An 18,571-nucleotide genomic window follows, 5' to 3' on the forward strand; every position below is an offset into this window, starting at 1 on the left:
AAAAAAATTACATTATTTAAAATATAAAATTGAAACATAAATTAGGTTTATATGTTATCAATTCAAGAACATGAATGGGATTTTGCCTGGAACCCTTTTTTTGTGATCTATATTCAGTGAGAAAAAATGTAATAATGTAAGATGGACCTGAAATTTCTTCAGCTGGATTTGCGTGGATTGAGGGTGAAGAGGGTGTTGATTTTAATAATGTTATTTGCTCAAAAAAAAAAAAAAAGTTGTTTCAGGGGCAAAATAAAATGAATGAATACTGATGAATCATCCTGAAGAAGATCAGGGACATTTATTAAGAAAGTAAATGGGGTCAATTTGGATTTCATGTTGACTGTAGGACAAAAAGGATTTAAGAATACAAAAACATTTGAATTCTGAAAGCTTAAACTCCCATTTCACAAACATTGCTGGCATATATCCCATTAGTCTGTCTCCCAAAAAAGACAAAAAACAGGAAGTGAAGCCGCCACACACAGACTCCACGTATTCTCACATACACCGCACACCAAAAGCGTAAGTGACAGCATCGTCTCGCCTACCTGAATAAATGCAACACTTCCCCACCTCTCAACTCACCGGCTGTCACCCGAAGCTCTCCTATCAAACACACACAATCTCGCTCTCTTGTACCTGCGCCTTTTGTGTGGGCCTACTCCTGCTGCGCGTCCCACAAAGCTCCTTTGATGCTTTGATGAATGTCTGCATGCAAGTGTGTGAAGAGGGCTGTGCGAGTGTCTAGGTGTGTTCTTGTAGGGAGTGACGAGAAGAAAAGATGAATGAAATTTTCATCTTTCTCGCTGTCAGGTGATGTCAGGGCAATGGATGGAGGCCGATGTGCGGAACATATTTGCTTGCGTGAATAGGTTAGTGTGAGATGTGTCTGTTTGTGTGGGAGGTGCTGTCGGTGTGATGCTGTGCAGAAGTGAAGACGCATGGGCCGCTGTGAACTAACTCAAGTATATCAGTGCGCACTCCTACAAATAAAGGTTCTTTATCGACATCAATGGTTCCACAAAGAACCTTTAAAATCCATGGAGCCTTACATCGCACTAAAGGTTCTTTGTAATGAAAAAAGGCTCTTTATATTATTAAAATGTTCTTCACGTGAAGAAAAAATGTCTCTTTTAAGATTTGTTCACTGAAGGTTCTTTGAGGAACCCATAGAGGTTCAAAAAGTAGGTTTTTTCGCAATTTTTGGTTCCTCAAAGAACCTTTCAGTGAACAGTTCTTAAAAGAACCATTATTTTCCTAGTGTGAAGAACATTTTATTAATCAAAAGACCCTTCTTCCACTATAAAGAATCATTTGTCCAATGGAAAGATTGTATAGATGTTAAAGGTTCTTCATGGAACCATTGTTATCTTTTAAGAGTGTTCTATGGTATCACTGTGAAAACCCCCTTCTGGAGCCTTTATCTTCAAAATATTAGTCTACACTCTTAAAAATCAAGGTTCTTTTTTGGCACTGATGGTTCCAATGGTTCCATCCATGGAACTTTCCATTGCACAAAAGGTTTTTTTTATAATGGAAAAGAATCCCTAAGATCATTAAAATGGTTCTTTTAAGAACAGTTCACTGAAAGGTTCTCTTGAGAGCCCAAAATGTTTCTTCATTGACATCACTGTGAAAAACCCCTTCGGGAGGCTTAATCTTTAAGAGTGTGTGTAGTGTCCATTAAACCATTTATGTGGGTCTGTTGAGTGATCAGGGTGTCAGCTGCACCCTCAGTTGGCTCACGGTCAACATTCTCTTCCTTTTTAAATCCCACATAACCCTTCTCAGCACATGCTGGACCACAGTTTGTTTGGTGACCATCTTTGGCAACGTAAAACGCAGTACACTTATGACAGGGACAGTCTGTCTTGGGTTAAAAGATAAGTGTACACAACTGACATTCATGCTTGTATGACTTGTGACCAAGCACAATGATTTTTAGAGAATAACTGCTTAAATTTTGGTCTGTTCCTCAAACAAATCATGACGTCAGAAGCCTTAGAATATAGCTCATGAGTCATATGGGATAATTTTATGATACTTCCACGCTGCTTCTTTTCTTCTTTCTGATGTTTCAGAGAACCAGGTCATTGCATGCCTTCATGGAATGAATCTTCTTAAAAATATTTTCTTTTGTGTTTCACTGCAGAAAAAAGTCAGGTTTGGAACAATATGAGGATAAATAAATGATGACTTAAAGGGATAGTTCACCCAAAAATAAAGATTCTGTCATCATTTACTTTTTGTTCCAAACCCACTTTTGTACATCTTCAAAAAATTATACATGAAATATTAACATTTATTTTAATGAAACCACCAGTCCACCAAAGTCTATTCCAACAGAACATTCAAAGAGTTTGTAAAGTTGTGGTAAACTATGTGGTAAAATATGGTAAACACAAGCTCAAACATGCTTGGGAGAAGAACAATTAGATTGCTTTTACAATGCCTTAATGGACTTTTTGAAGCAACAAAATTTTGGTTGCATGGTCTTTCAAAGGAGGGACAGAAATTTCCTGTTATATTTTAAAAAGTCTTCATTTGAGTTCTGAAGATGTATAAAAGTCTCAGGGGTTTGGAATGAAAAGAAGGTGAGTAAATCATGAGAGAACTAACCCTTATAGAGCACAACAGTGATATTTTATAGAATGTCCCATATGGAGTTTGAATATATAACATTTCCATTAGTAATTCTTAATGAAAGCTCTTTAAAATCTCACGTTGTTTCAAAGAAGTCAGTGAGACGAAATCTAGAGCAGAATCAGATTCTTTATTTCTTGTAAAAAAAAAACACATAATTCTACTATATGTCTTCTATAGAGTTTCTGAAGCGATCTCAACAGTCTCTCAAAATCTGCACAAATTTGCTGCAATTAAAAGTCAGAGATTTCATTATAAACTCCTACATTTCTCATCCAAATCTGCACCATGCGATCCATTTGACAGCTCTAGATTCTGTCAATAGTTTCATTCATTTTATGTCTACTAAAAGGAAACAGTAACATCTGTGACAAAGTTGACACTTGAAACGGAGAACCCCATGAAGTCTCTTGAGAAAGAGCAACCTCAGAGCAATAAAAACCTCCTCTAGGTTGAGTTACAGCCCAAACCACTACAGCAGACCATAGTCCATGCCATTTCTAAACTTAAAACATTATAAACTGACTCATCGTTTCAGCCATTCATAAATTTAAAGGGGTCCTATTATGCTATTTTACAAAGTCTTGATTTTGTTTTGGGGGTGTACTAAAACAGGCTCTCATACTACGTTGTTCGAAAAACACATTATTTTTCACATATTTTACATTATTACAACACCTCTCTCCCCAGTCTGGCATGAACGGCTCGACTAGTTCCTGTATCAAATGAAGGCCCGCCTTCTGAAATACGAAATGTGCTGTGATTGGTTAGCTGGGCCAGTGTGTGTTGTGATTGGATTGTAGTTTTTGAAAAGTGATTTATATTAAATAAAATACCTCCTTTTGAAGTGGACTTTGAGCTTTGTAACTTTGCAGATCTTTTTTATGCTCAAACAGCAACATTGCAGACTAACTAAAGTTGAAAAAGTGAAAAAGCATAATAGGACCCCTTTAAACTTGACTGGTAGGCGTAATCATATCACTGGGCTTTTGCCACTACAAAGTTCCCTCTATCTGGAAGTGTGTGAAAAAGCAACGGATAAAGACAGCTTGACTTATCTGCCTCATCGGCGTACACCTTACCTCAGCTCTTTAGTGCTCCGGCACCCGAAACAAAAGCCAAATAAAAAAGCACTGGGCTTTAATGGAATCTCTAATATCTGCTGTTCAAAGCTGGGGCCTATTTACTCATTCTGCACAGTGGAGATTAAGTGTGTTTTCCATCAACTACAATAAAATAGGCAGCGGGGACGTAATTAGGGCCGTTTAAGACAGAGCGCATGCGAGTCTGCCAGAGACTGGGAGTGATGGCATTATCTTATGAAGATAAACGAGTCGGCTCTGGTAATAGGCAAATTAATTATTGCATGGCTTCTAAAAGCACTGCGCTCTGATTCCCTGCTGCAGGATGTCTTTTGTTTTCATTATTGTGCAGGACAAGGGGAGGGGAAGGAGGGCGCATCTCTCCTCCGAGAGGTGGGGGACTCGCGGAGAGGAAGAGAGACGTCTAACCGCATGTATGCCTCCATATCTACAACACTTGATCTCAAATGTTTTATCACAGCTTCCTCTGCTGATGATCCGTGAGTGGCATTGATTGGCTTGATTCCCTTGTGTGCTGGGTTTATGGAAGTACAGTCCAAATGACTTAGACATTGCATTGCTACCAGCATTAAAGGAATTCTGAACGGGCATGAAAATTCTGTCATCGTTTTCGTCACAAGCCCGTATGATTTTCTTTTTTTCTGTGGAACACAAAAGCTAGTAGCTTTCTTCCATGCAATTACAATGCATGAAGCGTTCAGCTTTAAAAAAGCATTGAAAAGCACCATAAAGATATCGTACAAGTAGTTCATTTGACTCGTGGGCTATTTGCCAAGTCTCCTGAAGTCACACAATAGCTTAGAGGCCTTAGAAATTTGCATATCAAATATGATACAGTAGGTTTTATCTGGTTAATTCTTTAAAAAATAATTATTATTATAATGTCCAGTTTAATGAATTATATTTAGTATAATCTGAGTTAAAAGGAATATGTGACCCTGAACCACAAAACCAGTCAAAAGGGTAAATTTTTCGAAATTGAGATTTATACATCATCTGAAAGCTGAATAAATACGCTTTCCATTGATGTATGGTTTGTTAGGACAATATTTGGCCGAGATACAACTATTTGAAAATCTGGAATCTGAGGGTGCAAAAAAATCTAAATATTGAGAAAATCGCCTTTAAAGCTGTCCAAATGAAGTTCTCAGCGATGCATATTACAAATCAAAAATTAAGTTTTAATATATTTACAGTAGGAAATTTACAAAATATCTTCATGGAACATGATCTTTACTTAATATCCTAATGATTTTTGGCATAAAAGAAAAATCGATAATTTTGACCCGTACAATGTATTTTTTGGCTATTGTTACAAATATAGCCCAGCGACTTAAGACTGGTTTTGTGCTCCAGGGTCACATATATTTGTGGTTTGTTGGGAAACACTGACCCAGTATGTCATACTGTATATTAATATAGTAATTGCAGTGGTGTCTGTCCGGACTCTCACTGATATGGACTGATGTTCAGGAGTCCATCAGGAGTGACAGCCGGAGAGGAGGAACCGGGGCGGACGGCAGGCGTAAAGCAGAGGGCTGTGGTGGTGTTGCGAGCGCTCATCATGTCCTAATGAACCCTAATTAACCTTCATTAGCAGCGAGGTGATCCGGAAAGCTGCTGCACCTCTCCCCTGTGTGCGTGTTATTGTTTATTATCACCAGAGTAATGAGAAGACTCACACACCAACCGCTGCACCTCACCTCTCCTCACCGCGGGCAGAGCCGTCAGTGTGTATGAGTGCTTTTAGGTGGAGGACAGCAGAAGAGATTATAGCCTGGTTTAAAGGGTTACGTAGGCGCTGGCTCTATAACCTTAAACCTCACTGCCCACTTTCAGCAGACACCCAGAATCAGAACAAATACACACTAGGGGTTAAATGTGACCCTGGACCACAAAACCAGTCATAAGGGTAAATTTTTTGACATTTTTTAGATTTATACATCAAGCTTTCCATTGATCTAAGGTTTGTTAGTATATGACAATATTTGGCCGAGATACAACTATTTGAAAATCTGGAATCTGAGGGTGCAAAATAATCAAAATATTGAGAAAATCGCCTTTAAAGTTGTCCAAATGAAGTTCTTAGCAATGCATATTATAAATCAATAATTAAGTTTTAATATATTTATAGTAGGAAATTTACAAAATATCTTCATGGAACATGATCTTTAGTTAATATCCTAATGATTTTTGGCATAAAAGAAAAATCGATAATTTTGACCCATACAATGTATTTTTGGCTATTGCTACAAATATAACCAAACGACTGGTTTTGGGGTCCAGGGTCACAAATATTTACTATGACAGGGATTCAGTTTGATCTGATATTTGCCAAAAATATGTTTGATTTTATAGGATTAATAATTGTTTTCAAATATACATGCTGAGGACAACTGAGAGTAGGTGAATTTTCATTTGGATTAGAAATTATTTATTTGAGTATTATGATAATTAAGTCATTATAACTGTAAACAAGGATAATTGAGTAATTACAAGTAATTATTAACAGGATTCACACATTTAAAAAAAATATATATATTTTTTATTTAGTCTGATTCGATAATGAATCATTTTGACTTATTTATAAAGCATTCTGGCCAATTTTTTTGAGAAGTACCAATGCAAAAGGTTCTAATTATTTTCCAAATAAGAGCATTTTTAACCAATTAAATATTGTGCCTATTAAGTTTATAGTGAATATTAAGTATTCACAACAATTCAAAGGTTTAATTCATACGTTTGGACACATTCAAGTAATAAAAAAAATGACACTAAAGACGTTTATAATGTTACAAAAACATTCTATTTTGAATAATTGCTGTTCTTTTGATCTTTCTATTTATCAAAGAATCCTGAAAAAATGTATCACAGTTTCCACAAAAATATTGATAATAATAACAAATAATTATTGAGCAGCAAATCAGCATATTAGAATGATTTCTGAAGGATCATGTGACACTAAAGACTGGAGTAATGATGCTGAAAATTCAGATTTGCATCACAATAATAAAATACATTTTAAAATATATTCAACTAGAAAACACTTATTTTAAATTGCAATACTATTTCACAATATTCCTGGTTTTTTTTACTGTATTTTTGATTAAATAAATGCAGCCTTGGTGAGCATAAGATACTTCTTTCAAAAGATAAATAAATAAATAAATAAACTCTTCCCAAATCCAAACTTTTGAACAATAGTTTAAGTAGAAAAAGATGTATATTTACTATGCAAGTTGTACCAATTAAAGTGAATTTTAAGGATCAGAATCAAGACTCTTTCATAATTCTTAAGACTTTATTCATTTCCCAATCTTATACAACACAACCTTAATATTCCTTGATAGTTCTAGGTTTTCGAACCCTGTATTAAAACCCCATAATCATTAAAGTGCTTTCGTGTACAACAGTGAACAACGATAGAGCTTGAAAGATCAAAGACAATTTTTAATATAACTCCGACTGGATTCGTCTGAAAGAAGAAAGTCATATACACCTAGGATGCATCGGGGGTGAGTAAAACACAGCCTAATTTTTATTTTTGGGTGAACTAACCCTTTAAAGCATTTTACTTCTGTAATTCACAAAACTACAAAACTGCAAAGTAAGGTCAGTTACACACACACACACACACACACACAGGTTTGTTTTTGTGAAAAGTGGGGACATCCCATAGGCGTAATGGTTTTTATACTGTACAGACCGTATATTCTATTGCCCTATACCAACCCTACCCCTAAACCTACCCCTTACAGGAAACTTTGTGCTATTTCAGATTTTCAATACACTCCATTCTGTGTGATTTATAAGCGTTTTGAAAAGTGGGGACATGGGGTAATGTCCTGAAAAGTCACCTTCTCCTTGTAATACCTATGTCATACCTTTGTCATTATACAAATTTATGTCCTCATTTGTCACAAAAACGCGCACACACACACACACACACACACACACACAGACACAGACACACATATTCACATGGAGATGAAGTCATATTAATCAACACCAGCTGCTGCAGGTACGGCAGCCAATACCCTAGTTAACGTCCAGTAGTTTTGCTTTCATTAAGCCCTCATTCAGTTCTGAGTTATGGGTCCATCCCATCAGACCCATTTAATTAAAACAATGACACCTGGAGAGAGGAAGGGCAGGCGGTCAGATCTCCTGCCTGACAGCACACAACACAAACACACACATGTGCTGAACACGCTGCCCTTTAGATCCATATATACATGCAGCTGCAAGAACACACTCATAAAAACTCACTCGCACTGTTTGAACGCAACAGTCTTCCCGAAATAGCAGCATCTCAGAGTGGCACAGCGCTGGTCGAGGAAAGTGAGATTATAATGTATTGTTAAACACCCAGAGGACATGTAGAAGCAGACAGACTTCAAAATATGAGGGGAAAAACAGCAAAAGCTGCCATGAAAGTAAATTCCTAGACAATATCTTGGGATTTTAGCCATAGCAGGGAAGAAAAATCGCAAATGACATCACTTGAACATCTCAGTTGTTTCTCCAAGACAGTGATTAGGATTAAGGAACAGCAAATGAAGAAAAGTCCCTCAAATCCACAAAACGACCACAGTAATTTCACACGTGCTCTCTAGAGTTTCAGATGAGATCTTAATGTCTCAAACTACACTCAGATCTGCAATCAAAAGAGATTTCATAAGTTAGATTTTAAAACAAACAAACAGTTCCCATTAGATTAGTCCTCTTTATCTGAGCTAAAAGATTAACATTAATTGCATAGCTCTACATGTCAACAATTTTCTTATTTGTGCCTGTTTTTAATTTACTTTGAAAGGATTTTTTTTAAAGAAATAAAAAATACTCTGAGCAATAACATTTTCATCTGGAATACACTCCACTTCCTTTCCAAATTCCTCTTCATATTTATTACTATTAATGCATTTTTCAGACAACAGACACTCATTCAAACACCACATACATATTTAATGACTTCAAAAAATACTGGACACTTACAGTAAGTCACAATTATATAAAATGTAACATTAACTTCATATAAATATTAAACTTAATGGCATTTAGTTTTAGAAAAATATACACTAATATTCAAACGTTTTTTTAAGTAATACTTTTATTCAGCAAGGATGCAATTCATTAATGAAAAGTGGCAGCAAAGACATTTTTTAATGTCATAAAAGATTTCTCTTTCAAACGAAAGCTGCTCTTTTGAACTTTCTATTCATCAAAAATCCTGAAAAAATATTAAAAAAAAAAAAAAATGAAGAAAAAATTTCTACAAAAATATTAATCAGCACAACTGTTTTCAACATTTATAATAATAGGAAATCACCAAATCAGCATATTATAATTATTTCTGAATGATCATGTGATACTGAAGACTGGAGTAATGATGCTGAAAATTCAGCTTTGCATCACAGGAATAAATTACAGATTACAAAATATTAAAATTAAATTAAATTGTAATAACATTTCATATTATTACTGTATTTCTGATAAATGCACCCAAGTCTACATTTAGACTATAATAGATATACATAGATATCCTGTTCAAAATGAATATTAAAGTACAGTATTGTGACATTTTGTGGTTGTGATTCTCTACACTTGTGGTTACTTGACACGTGTGTGAATATTAGGAGCACTGACTTCATAAATCCACAAAAAAAAAAAAATTCACCAAAACACCAGTTGATTAAAAGTAATCCACTGTTCACACTTGCTAAAGGAAGGCGAATCAATCTTGCAGCTCATGTTGATAATGATTAATAACCTTTGATAGTTGCTCATCTTGACTGTAGAAGAGTTTGACCCAGAAAAGGACACACTGGGAGAAATGATAGATGACAGCAGTGGTTCACTCAATCGTTCGCTCCACGCTCAACAATTAAAAGCTTTGTCCCCACCAAGACCCTGAGCAGAGTATTTATATAGCGCTCTTCCTCTACGGCCCAGTGTCTTTTCCCTAACATTATCTCCCTCACACACACACACACACACACAACAATAACTGTAGATTTGTACCTCCGAATGAAAGGCAACAATCATCTCAAGCAGCAGCGCTCTTCTAGGACGCCTGTCTTTCCCAGCCTAATAACATTGTTCAGCAAATCGGAACGGGTGCGTGCTGCCGGGAGAGGGGCGACACAGCACGAGTTTGAAGGAGCAAATTAATTTCTGTGCCGCTGCGTGCCTGTCTGGGAGACGAGTGTGTGTGAGGCCGTTCGCTCTCTTTTATCAGGCGGGGCAGGCCGCTGTTCCTCTGCCCCGATTCCCCGACCTCATCATAGCCTCACATTCATCACCGCCGCACGTCCCAGGCTGCTTATCTTCTTCACTCTTTCTTTCACGCTCTTCCCTTCATACTATACCTCATCTATAAATCTATCATGTCATCCTGCCCCTGACCTGGAAATATCAGCGACCACTTGCGACGAGATAATTCGAGGTTTTTAAGCCTGCTGGGGCGGATGGCGTGGATGCTCGTGCGCACATTGGGTCTCATTTATGAAACGGGAGCAGAACGGACTCCTGTGTAAATCATGCTGCATTTTGGTAATAAGCTAAAATGAATGCATTTCTGTCATGACAACTCTCGGAGGGATTGACATGGTAATGTACATGACAATGTTAATGTATTTGGTGTTGGCGGAATAGATCTGCTACGCTGCTGCCAATACATCCACAACATGCTGCTGTTAGCATGTAAGAAATACTGCTGCTGCACATATAACACATATGAATAACCCCCATATAGCATACATGAATCACCCCATAGCAGATCTATACAGGTGGAGCTGGGGAAGGTGGAGGGTTTCTGAAGTGCGCTGCTAACTGCTACAGCAAACAAAAGCCAGGTATTTGAATATTGAGCAATAAGCTCATTGGCTACCAGTACAGGAGAGAACCAATCAGCTGCCATGTGACAATGATGTCGCCAGGTCAGATTGAGCTAGACCTATCGGACTGCGCCATCTAGAGTTTCATGCCAGAACTCTGTATTTACATTTTTCAGTCTTTTGATGATACTTCATTTATACACTACCATTCAAATAAGAATACGTTTGAAATAAGTCTCTTATGTTCCCCAAGGCTGCATTTATTTGATCAGTAAAAGCAGTAATATTGTGAAATGTTAAAATTGAAAATAACTGTTTTCCTTTGGAATTCATTTTAAAATGTAATGTATTCCTGTGATGCAAAGCTGAATTTTCAGCATCATTACTCCAGTCTTCAGTGTCACATGATCCTTCAAAAATCATTTTAATATGCTGACTTGCTGTTCAATAAACATTTCTGATTAATCATTTTGAAAACAGTTGTGGTGTTTAATATTATTGTGGAAACCATGACTTTTTCAGGTTTCTTTAATTAATAGATAGTTCAGAAGAACAGAATTTATTTGAAATAGAAATCTAAATGTTCTAATCTAAACAATATAAATGACTTTACTATTACTTTTGATCAATTTAATATTTCTTTGATGAATAGCATTAGTAAAGTATTAATAAAAATAAAAAAAACATACTGACATCAAAGTTTTGAACAGTAGCATATCTAGATATTCATGTATTTGCTCTAAAGTTATTTTTTTTTCTTCCCCAATCAAAGCAACCATCATTTTAAAGAAACAGATGGAGATTAGATAATTAAGGAGATTTAAAACATTTAAATGTAAAAACTAAAATAATTATTCATTTATACACAGCAAGTTAACAGTACATGGTAAAATATTTTGCTAAATATTTTAGCATTTAAAAAATGCCACAAAGAGGCTAAATAAGGTGATCACATGCTTTTTGATGTTATAAATGTAATCAGAATTTTAAGTTTAATCACTGATATGGAGATTTTTTAATAAATCATGAAAATAAATCAAACTTAATCTGATGTAATTTTTGCTACTGAAAAACCTCTGAATGCTCTCATAATGTTCGAGTTGCGACATTAGAGTACATGGTTCAGAAATCCTAATTAGCTAAATCACAATGTTGCATAATTTTAAATTATCAGCAAAATCATTGTGGATATTTTGAGAATTCAATGCAAAAATTGAAGAATGGCTTCACAATTAACGTAGTCATTCATTTAGCTTCCGTTAGGCCCAGATAAACGTCAAGATCTACCTGCATGCACACACTCGCACAGGAACCTTTTGAGGGTGATAATTGACATCTTTTGAAGAGAAGCTGTGATATTTAATAACTAATGGTTTAAAGTTAATGATTGTCCAGAGGGGGTCTCCAGCAATTAACATGATTCCCCTCTCTATCAGACATCTGCTGAGAGAGATCCAGGAAATATAGAGATTACTGGCACCCCAGAGACGCTCTACACTAAGCGTAAAGGTGAAATATATTAAAGAGCCCATTCATATGTTGATTCACCTGAAAAGTTTTAACACTATTATCAAAACAACCAACCTGACACAGCAACACTGACTTAACCAATGGCATGATTTTGGAGGCGGGACTATCTGGATTGTCTGACCAATGCACTCTTAAAAATAAAAGTTCCAAAGGAATCTTTTCGCAATAGGTGCTTTCGTACCGCAGGAACCTTTTTATAGTTCCTAGACCTATTGGCAGAAGTTCCCGCTTTTTGGCATGTTCACACCACAGGAACTTGGAACGTATTTTGTTCTTGGAACGGATTTTGTTCTAGACCCAGAGCAGGGTCTAAAACAGTTCCATGGGAACTACCAGTTATGTAAGTGTATGCTGATTAGCCAAACACATATGAAACACCGGCTACCAGGCATTTTTAAAAAGCCGTGTAAAAATATTTACTCCACGAACATGAAAAACAGCGATAATAACGGCATTTAGCTACCTATTGTCTGCAGCGTTATGTTCTTTTCTCAGCCTCGATGATATGTATCACTGCAAGTTGTCATAGGAGATTTAGTACATTTTCATGCTTTCAATCGCGTAAAATGTGCGTTTACATTCCATCTTCGTTATCACGAAACCCACGACACACAACAAAAACAGCTCCAATCACATACCATTCACCAGTTGTCGATGTTTGTAAATACCATGAATAAAGACGCATCAACAAAATGAAAAAAAAAAACATGTTCAGATCATTTAAAATAGGCTATTTTATCTTTTTTTGTACTATAATATGAGTTCTAGTCTTTATGGATATGTAGGACTCCATTGACACTGAGGGCTATTTAAGGACGTCTCTTTTATTGCTCATCCTCCACCTCCTAATGAACCCAAACTCACTAATAATGATCCTGGGTGTCCTTCAGACCACGAAGGGCAGCCAGAACCTTCACACACACACACACACACACACACACACACACACACACATGCACACACACACACTCACGATAGCCTTTACTGCAGTGCTGGCTAACTCTCAGACTTTTAAGAGCAGGAGCTAAATTACCTACAATGCTTCAACTGCAGACAGAAAGCATCATACCCTTGAAAACTGGAGTTGTAATTGAATATAAAATGAAATTAGCTTTTTATAAAGTTCCAGTATTACGCGCAAGAAACAATAAAATATTAATATTATTAATGCCAAGCATGCCAGAGGTGCAGCCTCGATGACTTTCAAACATCCTCTTATCCGCTCTCATTGTGTGTATTTTATGGATCAAACAAGCCACGTTAACAACGCTATAGGTTGAAGCAAGAATTAGTCCAAAAACATGCAAGCGCCACTGCATCAGCGTTGTTTAACATCGCAGCCCTCTCCCGTGGGAAATACAGGCGCATAAACAGCCCCAGAAAACTTCAGCAAAATGGAGGGCTCTAGTCCCAAACAGTATTTACACCCCTGCTGGAGAGACTCAATCAGTGCTGGCCATGCAGGAATCAAGCTGGGACGGAATAAGTTAATTGGGATCAATCAGCACGGAACCGGTTCCCTAGGGCTGGGCGCCTTAGGCAAGCAGGATCTGTCAGCGATTGCTTGAAAGATTTGTTAACCACCGACCGGGTTGTTGGTGATGCGGTTGAGCGGCTCTGACTCAACACAAACTTGAAGAGCGAGGGAGAATTCAATGTCACCCCTGTTACTAGAGATGTGCAGAGACTCAGAGAGAGGTAGGATACCACTTTCAGAAAAATACATGCAGGGGCACTGCTGGATTTAATGGAATAATTCACCTAAAAATGAAAATCTTGTCTTTACTCACTCATTTTTAGTCTTCTGTGTAACATAAAAGGTGGTTTTCTGAATAATATCCTGCCACATCTTGTGAAAAAGAAGTACACTTTGACATACTTTTAAAAAGAGAACTTATGGAAATTATTTACTTTAAACTGATTGCACTTTTTCTGACACTTAATTGCATGTTTAATGCAATTAAAAGAAAATGTATTATAGTTTAAATTTATATTAATTGCAATTAGCTGATCTTCAGAGTTCTTTTTTGACCCACTTATGTAGGACTTAAGTACATCTTTTTAAGTAATTTCGTAATTACTTTTGTTGTGTGGGAAATATTTTTTAATTTTGTTGTCGGATGTACTGACAATCATTTACTGTATAGTAAACTAAAATCCACTATTCTATACTATATACAGTTTTATACTAATCAAATGATATTCTATTAAAACCTGTATGTCATATATTTAAATACATTTGTAATGATGAAGTTGCAGTTTAAAATATTTAACTTTAAATTTAATATTGAATAACACACTACAGTTAAAATTATAATCAGGTACTTTACTTATGTGCTTTAGCATGTTGGTAATGTGAAAATAAAACATGAAAATAAGTGAACTTCTTAAGCACAACAAAAGATTATTAAAATGCACCTAATATATTGATTATTAAAAAATATAAAAATGTACTTTAAAGTAAAACTTAAATTTTTACTTTATTTTAGTGTGTTAGGAAACAGTGTACTCTCTTTAAGTACACTTTAGTGGTCTTTTATTTCATTAATTCTATATTATCTGCAAGTAAAGTTTTTAAATATATTCTTATAAGATTTTAAGTACACTGCAAGTGCACATTCAGTACAATTAATCACACTTCTTTTTCACGAAATATATTTTTTAACGGGACAAGGAAAAGTCATACAAGTTTGGAGCGACATGAGGGTGAGGAAATGACTGAATTTGAACTTTTGGGTGAACTATCCCATAATAATAAATTAAGTTTTAAATGAAAAATGTAATCTTGATGGTGACACTCAGACGCACAGCGAATTTATACTGCTCAGACGCACAGTGACAGTCGACCACAAGCCATCAGCTTAATAACACAATAAATTAAATGGACTCAAACACTTTGTGCAACCTCACTCCTTCAGTACGTCTTAATGAAATCAATATACTGGACGTGGGCCCATGTCCTAATGCAAGGAAAACTAGATTACATTGACTTGTATGTCTCTGTAATTAAATAAGGGCCATACTGAGCAGCTGCACACTGTTATTTACTATTCCATTTACTCACTCAGCTTCAGTAAGGAGCCTGTGTGTGTATGCAGGCATTTACTTGAAATCATTTTTAACTGACCTTCAACTGCTGCCCGAGACTAGATCATGTGACTGAAAGGTTCTCGGGATGCATTTTTAATCATTTGTCATTGAATTTTTAATTTAATGAAACAAACAAACCCACGTGCACTCGCAAAAATGGTATTAATTATTTAAAACACTGTGATGGAGCTCTAAGTGTATTTGCAGTGTGAATGGGTTTTAGGTTTGAGACTCACGTCAGGATATTCTTTAACAGGCACAAAGAGTTTCTCTTGGAGCTGAACGATGGGGCCGACGGCGTCCGGGAGCTCGGAGCTTCTCTTCTCCGTGCTGCCGTTTAACGTGTCGTTGTACATGTCCTTTCGTACCCTGCTGATCTCTGAAATAAAGAGAAACACACGCACCATGAGTTAACTGCATCAATCAGGATGCAGACTGGGCAAGGATAGGATTACAGATATAGTGGCAGGCTATATACTACATTTCCTTTACCAATGGATTATATGCCCTTTAATATGGCAGTAGAAGAGTGCAAACGCTCCTTAAACACTGCTCTTAAAACTAATGAACCATTCAGTATGTTACAGCATCTACAGTCACACAGCATGGTTTAACAGAGTAGAGCATGATCCTAGATTAACGGTTTTGTTGTTTGACAATATGGTAATCAAACAATTTAAGGTTGCACAGTTACATGATTGATACTATGATTATTAATCATTAAACTTTACTTACTTTAGCATGTTGGTAATGTGAAAATAAAACATGAAAATAAGTGAACTTCTTAAGCACAACAAAAGATTATTAAAATGCACCTAATGTATTGATTATTAAAAAAATATAAAAATTTACTTTAAAGTAAAACTTAAATTTTTACTTTATTTTAGTGTGTTAGGAAACAGTGTACTCTCTTTAAGTACACTTTAGTGGTCTTTTATTTCATTAATTCTATATTATCTGCAAGTAAAGTTTTTAAATATATTCTTATAAGATTTTAAGTACACTGCAAGTGCACATTCAGTACAATTAATCACACTTCTTTTTCACGAAATATATTTTTTAACGGGACAAGGAAAAGTCATACAAGTTTGGAGCGACATGAGGGTGAGGAAATGACTGAATTTGAACTTTTGGGTGAACTATCCCATAATAATAAATTAAGTTTTAAATGAAAAATGTAATCTTGATGGTGACACTCAGACGCACAGCGAATTTATACTGCTCAGACGCACAGTGACAGTCGACCACAAGCCATCAGCTTAATAACACAATAAATTAAATGGACTCAAACACTTTGTGCAACCTCACTCCTTCAGTACGTCTTAATGAAATCAATATACTGGACGTGGGCCCATGTCCTAATGCAAGGAAAACTAGATTACATTGACTTGTATGTCTCTGTAATTAAATAAGGGCCATACTGAGCAGCTGCACACTGTTATTTACTATTCCATTTACTCACTCAGCTTCAGTAAGGAGCCTGTGTGTGTATGCAGGCATTTACTTGAAATCATTTTTAACTGACCTTCAACTGCTGCCCGAGACTAGATCATGTGACTGAAAGGTTCTCGGGATGCATTTTTAATCATTTGTCATTGAATTTTTAATTTAATGAAACAAACAAACCCACGTGCACTCGCAAAAATGGCATTAATTATTTAAAACACTGTGATGGAGCTCTAAGTGTATTTGCAGTGTGAATGGGTTTTAGGTTTGAGACTCACGTCAGGATATTCTTTAACAGGCACAAAGAGTTTCTCTTGGAGCTGAACGATGGGGCCGACGGCGTCCGGGAGCTCGGAGCTTCTCTTCTCCGTGCTGCCGTTTAACGTGTCGTTGTACATGTCCTTTCGTACCCTGCTGATCTCTGAAATAAAGAGAAACACACGCACCATGAGTTAACTGCATCAATCAGGATGCAGACTGGGCAAGGATAGGATTACAGATATAGTGGCAGGCTATATACTACATTTCCTTTACCAATGGATTATATGCCCTTTAATATGGCAGTAGAAGAGTGCAAACGCTCCTTAAACACTGCTCTTAAAACTAATGAACCATTCAGTATGTTACAGCATCTACAGTCACACAGCATGGTTTAACAGAGTAGAGCATGATCCTAGATTAACGGTTTTGTTGTTTGACAATATGGTAATCAAACAATTTAAGGTTGCACAGTTACATGATTGATACTATGATTATTAATCATTAAATATACTCCATGTGTGCCTCATGATTCAATGGTTTCAGCAGTCGCAGTGTTTTTTTGTTTTTTTTACAAAGTGCATGGTGAATACAGAACACTTCAGGTTCACAATATTTTCACATTACAAATGTTTTTGGCAGCTGCTGCAAATGTTACAATATAAAACAAAACCAATGAAACAGTAAAAATGAAACAGTAAAAAAAAATCACATAAAAGGCCCCTCTGTCAGAATATAAAGTTTAACCAGAAAATGTACTGTGTGAAAATAAAGTTGTTATGACAAGAAATATGTTACTACTGTGTATTGAAATATTGAAATGTATTTATTTATTTATTTATTATTTATTTATTTTAAGGCTGCATTAATTGGATAACAAATGCAGTAAAAATTGTAATATTATGAAATATTATCATATATAACAATTATATTATATATTTATATAAATATTTAATTTATTTATTTAATATTTATTGTATTATTTGTATATTTTCTATATTTTAATACAGTTCAAGTTGCAATTTATTCCTGTGATGCAAAGCTGAATTTTTTTTTTTTTACTCAGTCTTCAGTGTCACATGATCCTCCAGAAATCATTCTAATATTGCATTCCAATTATTATTTTTTATCAATGTTTCCTACAGGGCTCCTTGATTAATAGAATGTTTTAAAGAATTCTGTTATATGTAAATACTTATTATACTTTTTCTCTTTTTTTGCAACAACATAAAATTCTTTTCTGTCACTTTTGAACTATTTAAAGGTGGGGTAAGCGATTTTCCAAAAACACTTTAGAAAACTGATTCGGGCCCAGTGGCAAAACAAACTTGTAGCCAATCAGCAGTAAGGGGCGTGTCTACTCATCATGTGGAGGAGAGAGCGTTCAGTGCATAGGACGGACATTAGCCGAGCCGAGCGATAGAAAGATAGAGATGGCGGATAAAAAACAAAAGAGGAAAACGTCTGAGGAACAAAGGAAGGCTTACGATAAGGCAAGAAGTAGGACCCATGTAAATATCGGATCAGCTTTCCAGCGCTGGAGAGAACTCAAGGAGCGGAAGGCCTGCGATCGGACGCCGAGGTTGCTTTGTTTCTTCTCAATAGGTGAGTAACACCGTGTCTACAACAGCTAAAGTCTGCCTACACTGGACGCGATCAAAC

General features: G+C 36.0%; 1 protein-coding gene across 4 annotated transcripts in view; it reads right to left on the minus strand.

The window, feature by feature from the left end:
- The window catches only part of qkib (QKI, KH domain containing, RNA binding b), a 113,429-nt gene that overhangs the window by 65,006 nt on the left and 29,852 nt on the right, over nt 1–18,571 (minus strand). For 3 of the 4 annotated variants that reach the window (XM_016551594.1, XM_016551595.1, XM_016551593.1), the window contains exon 1: nt 15,442–15,580. In XM_016551594.1, the coding sequence (XP_016407080.1) occupies nt 15,442–15,561 (120 nt within the window). In that variant the 5' untranslated portion in view covers nt 15,562–15,580. Of the gene's footprint in view, nt 1–15,441; nt 15,581–16,929; nt 17,073–18,571 lie in introns of those variants that run through there. The other variant, XM_016551596.1, reaches the window with a different exon arrangement.

The sequence above is a fragment of the Sinocyclocheilus rhinocerous genome, unplaced genomic scaffold (assembly GCF_001515625.1).
Source record: "Sinocyclocheilus rhinocerous isolate Xijiao unplaced genomic scaffold, SAMN03320098_v1.1 scaffold345, whole genome shotgun sequence".
Classification (NCBI taxonomy): Eukaryota; Metazoa; Chordata; class Actinopteri; order Cypriniformes; family Cyprinidae; genus Sinocyclocheilus; species Sinocyclocheilus rhinocerous.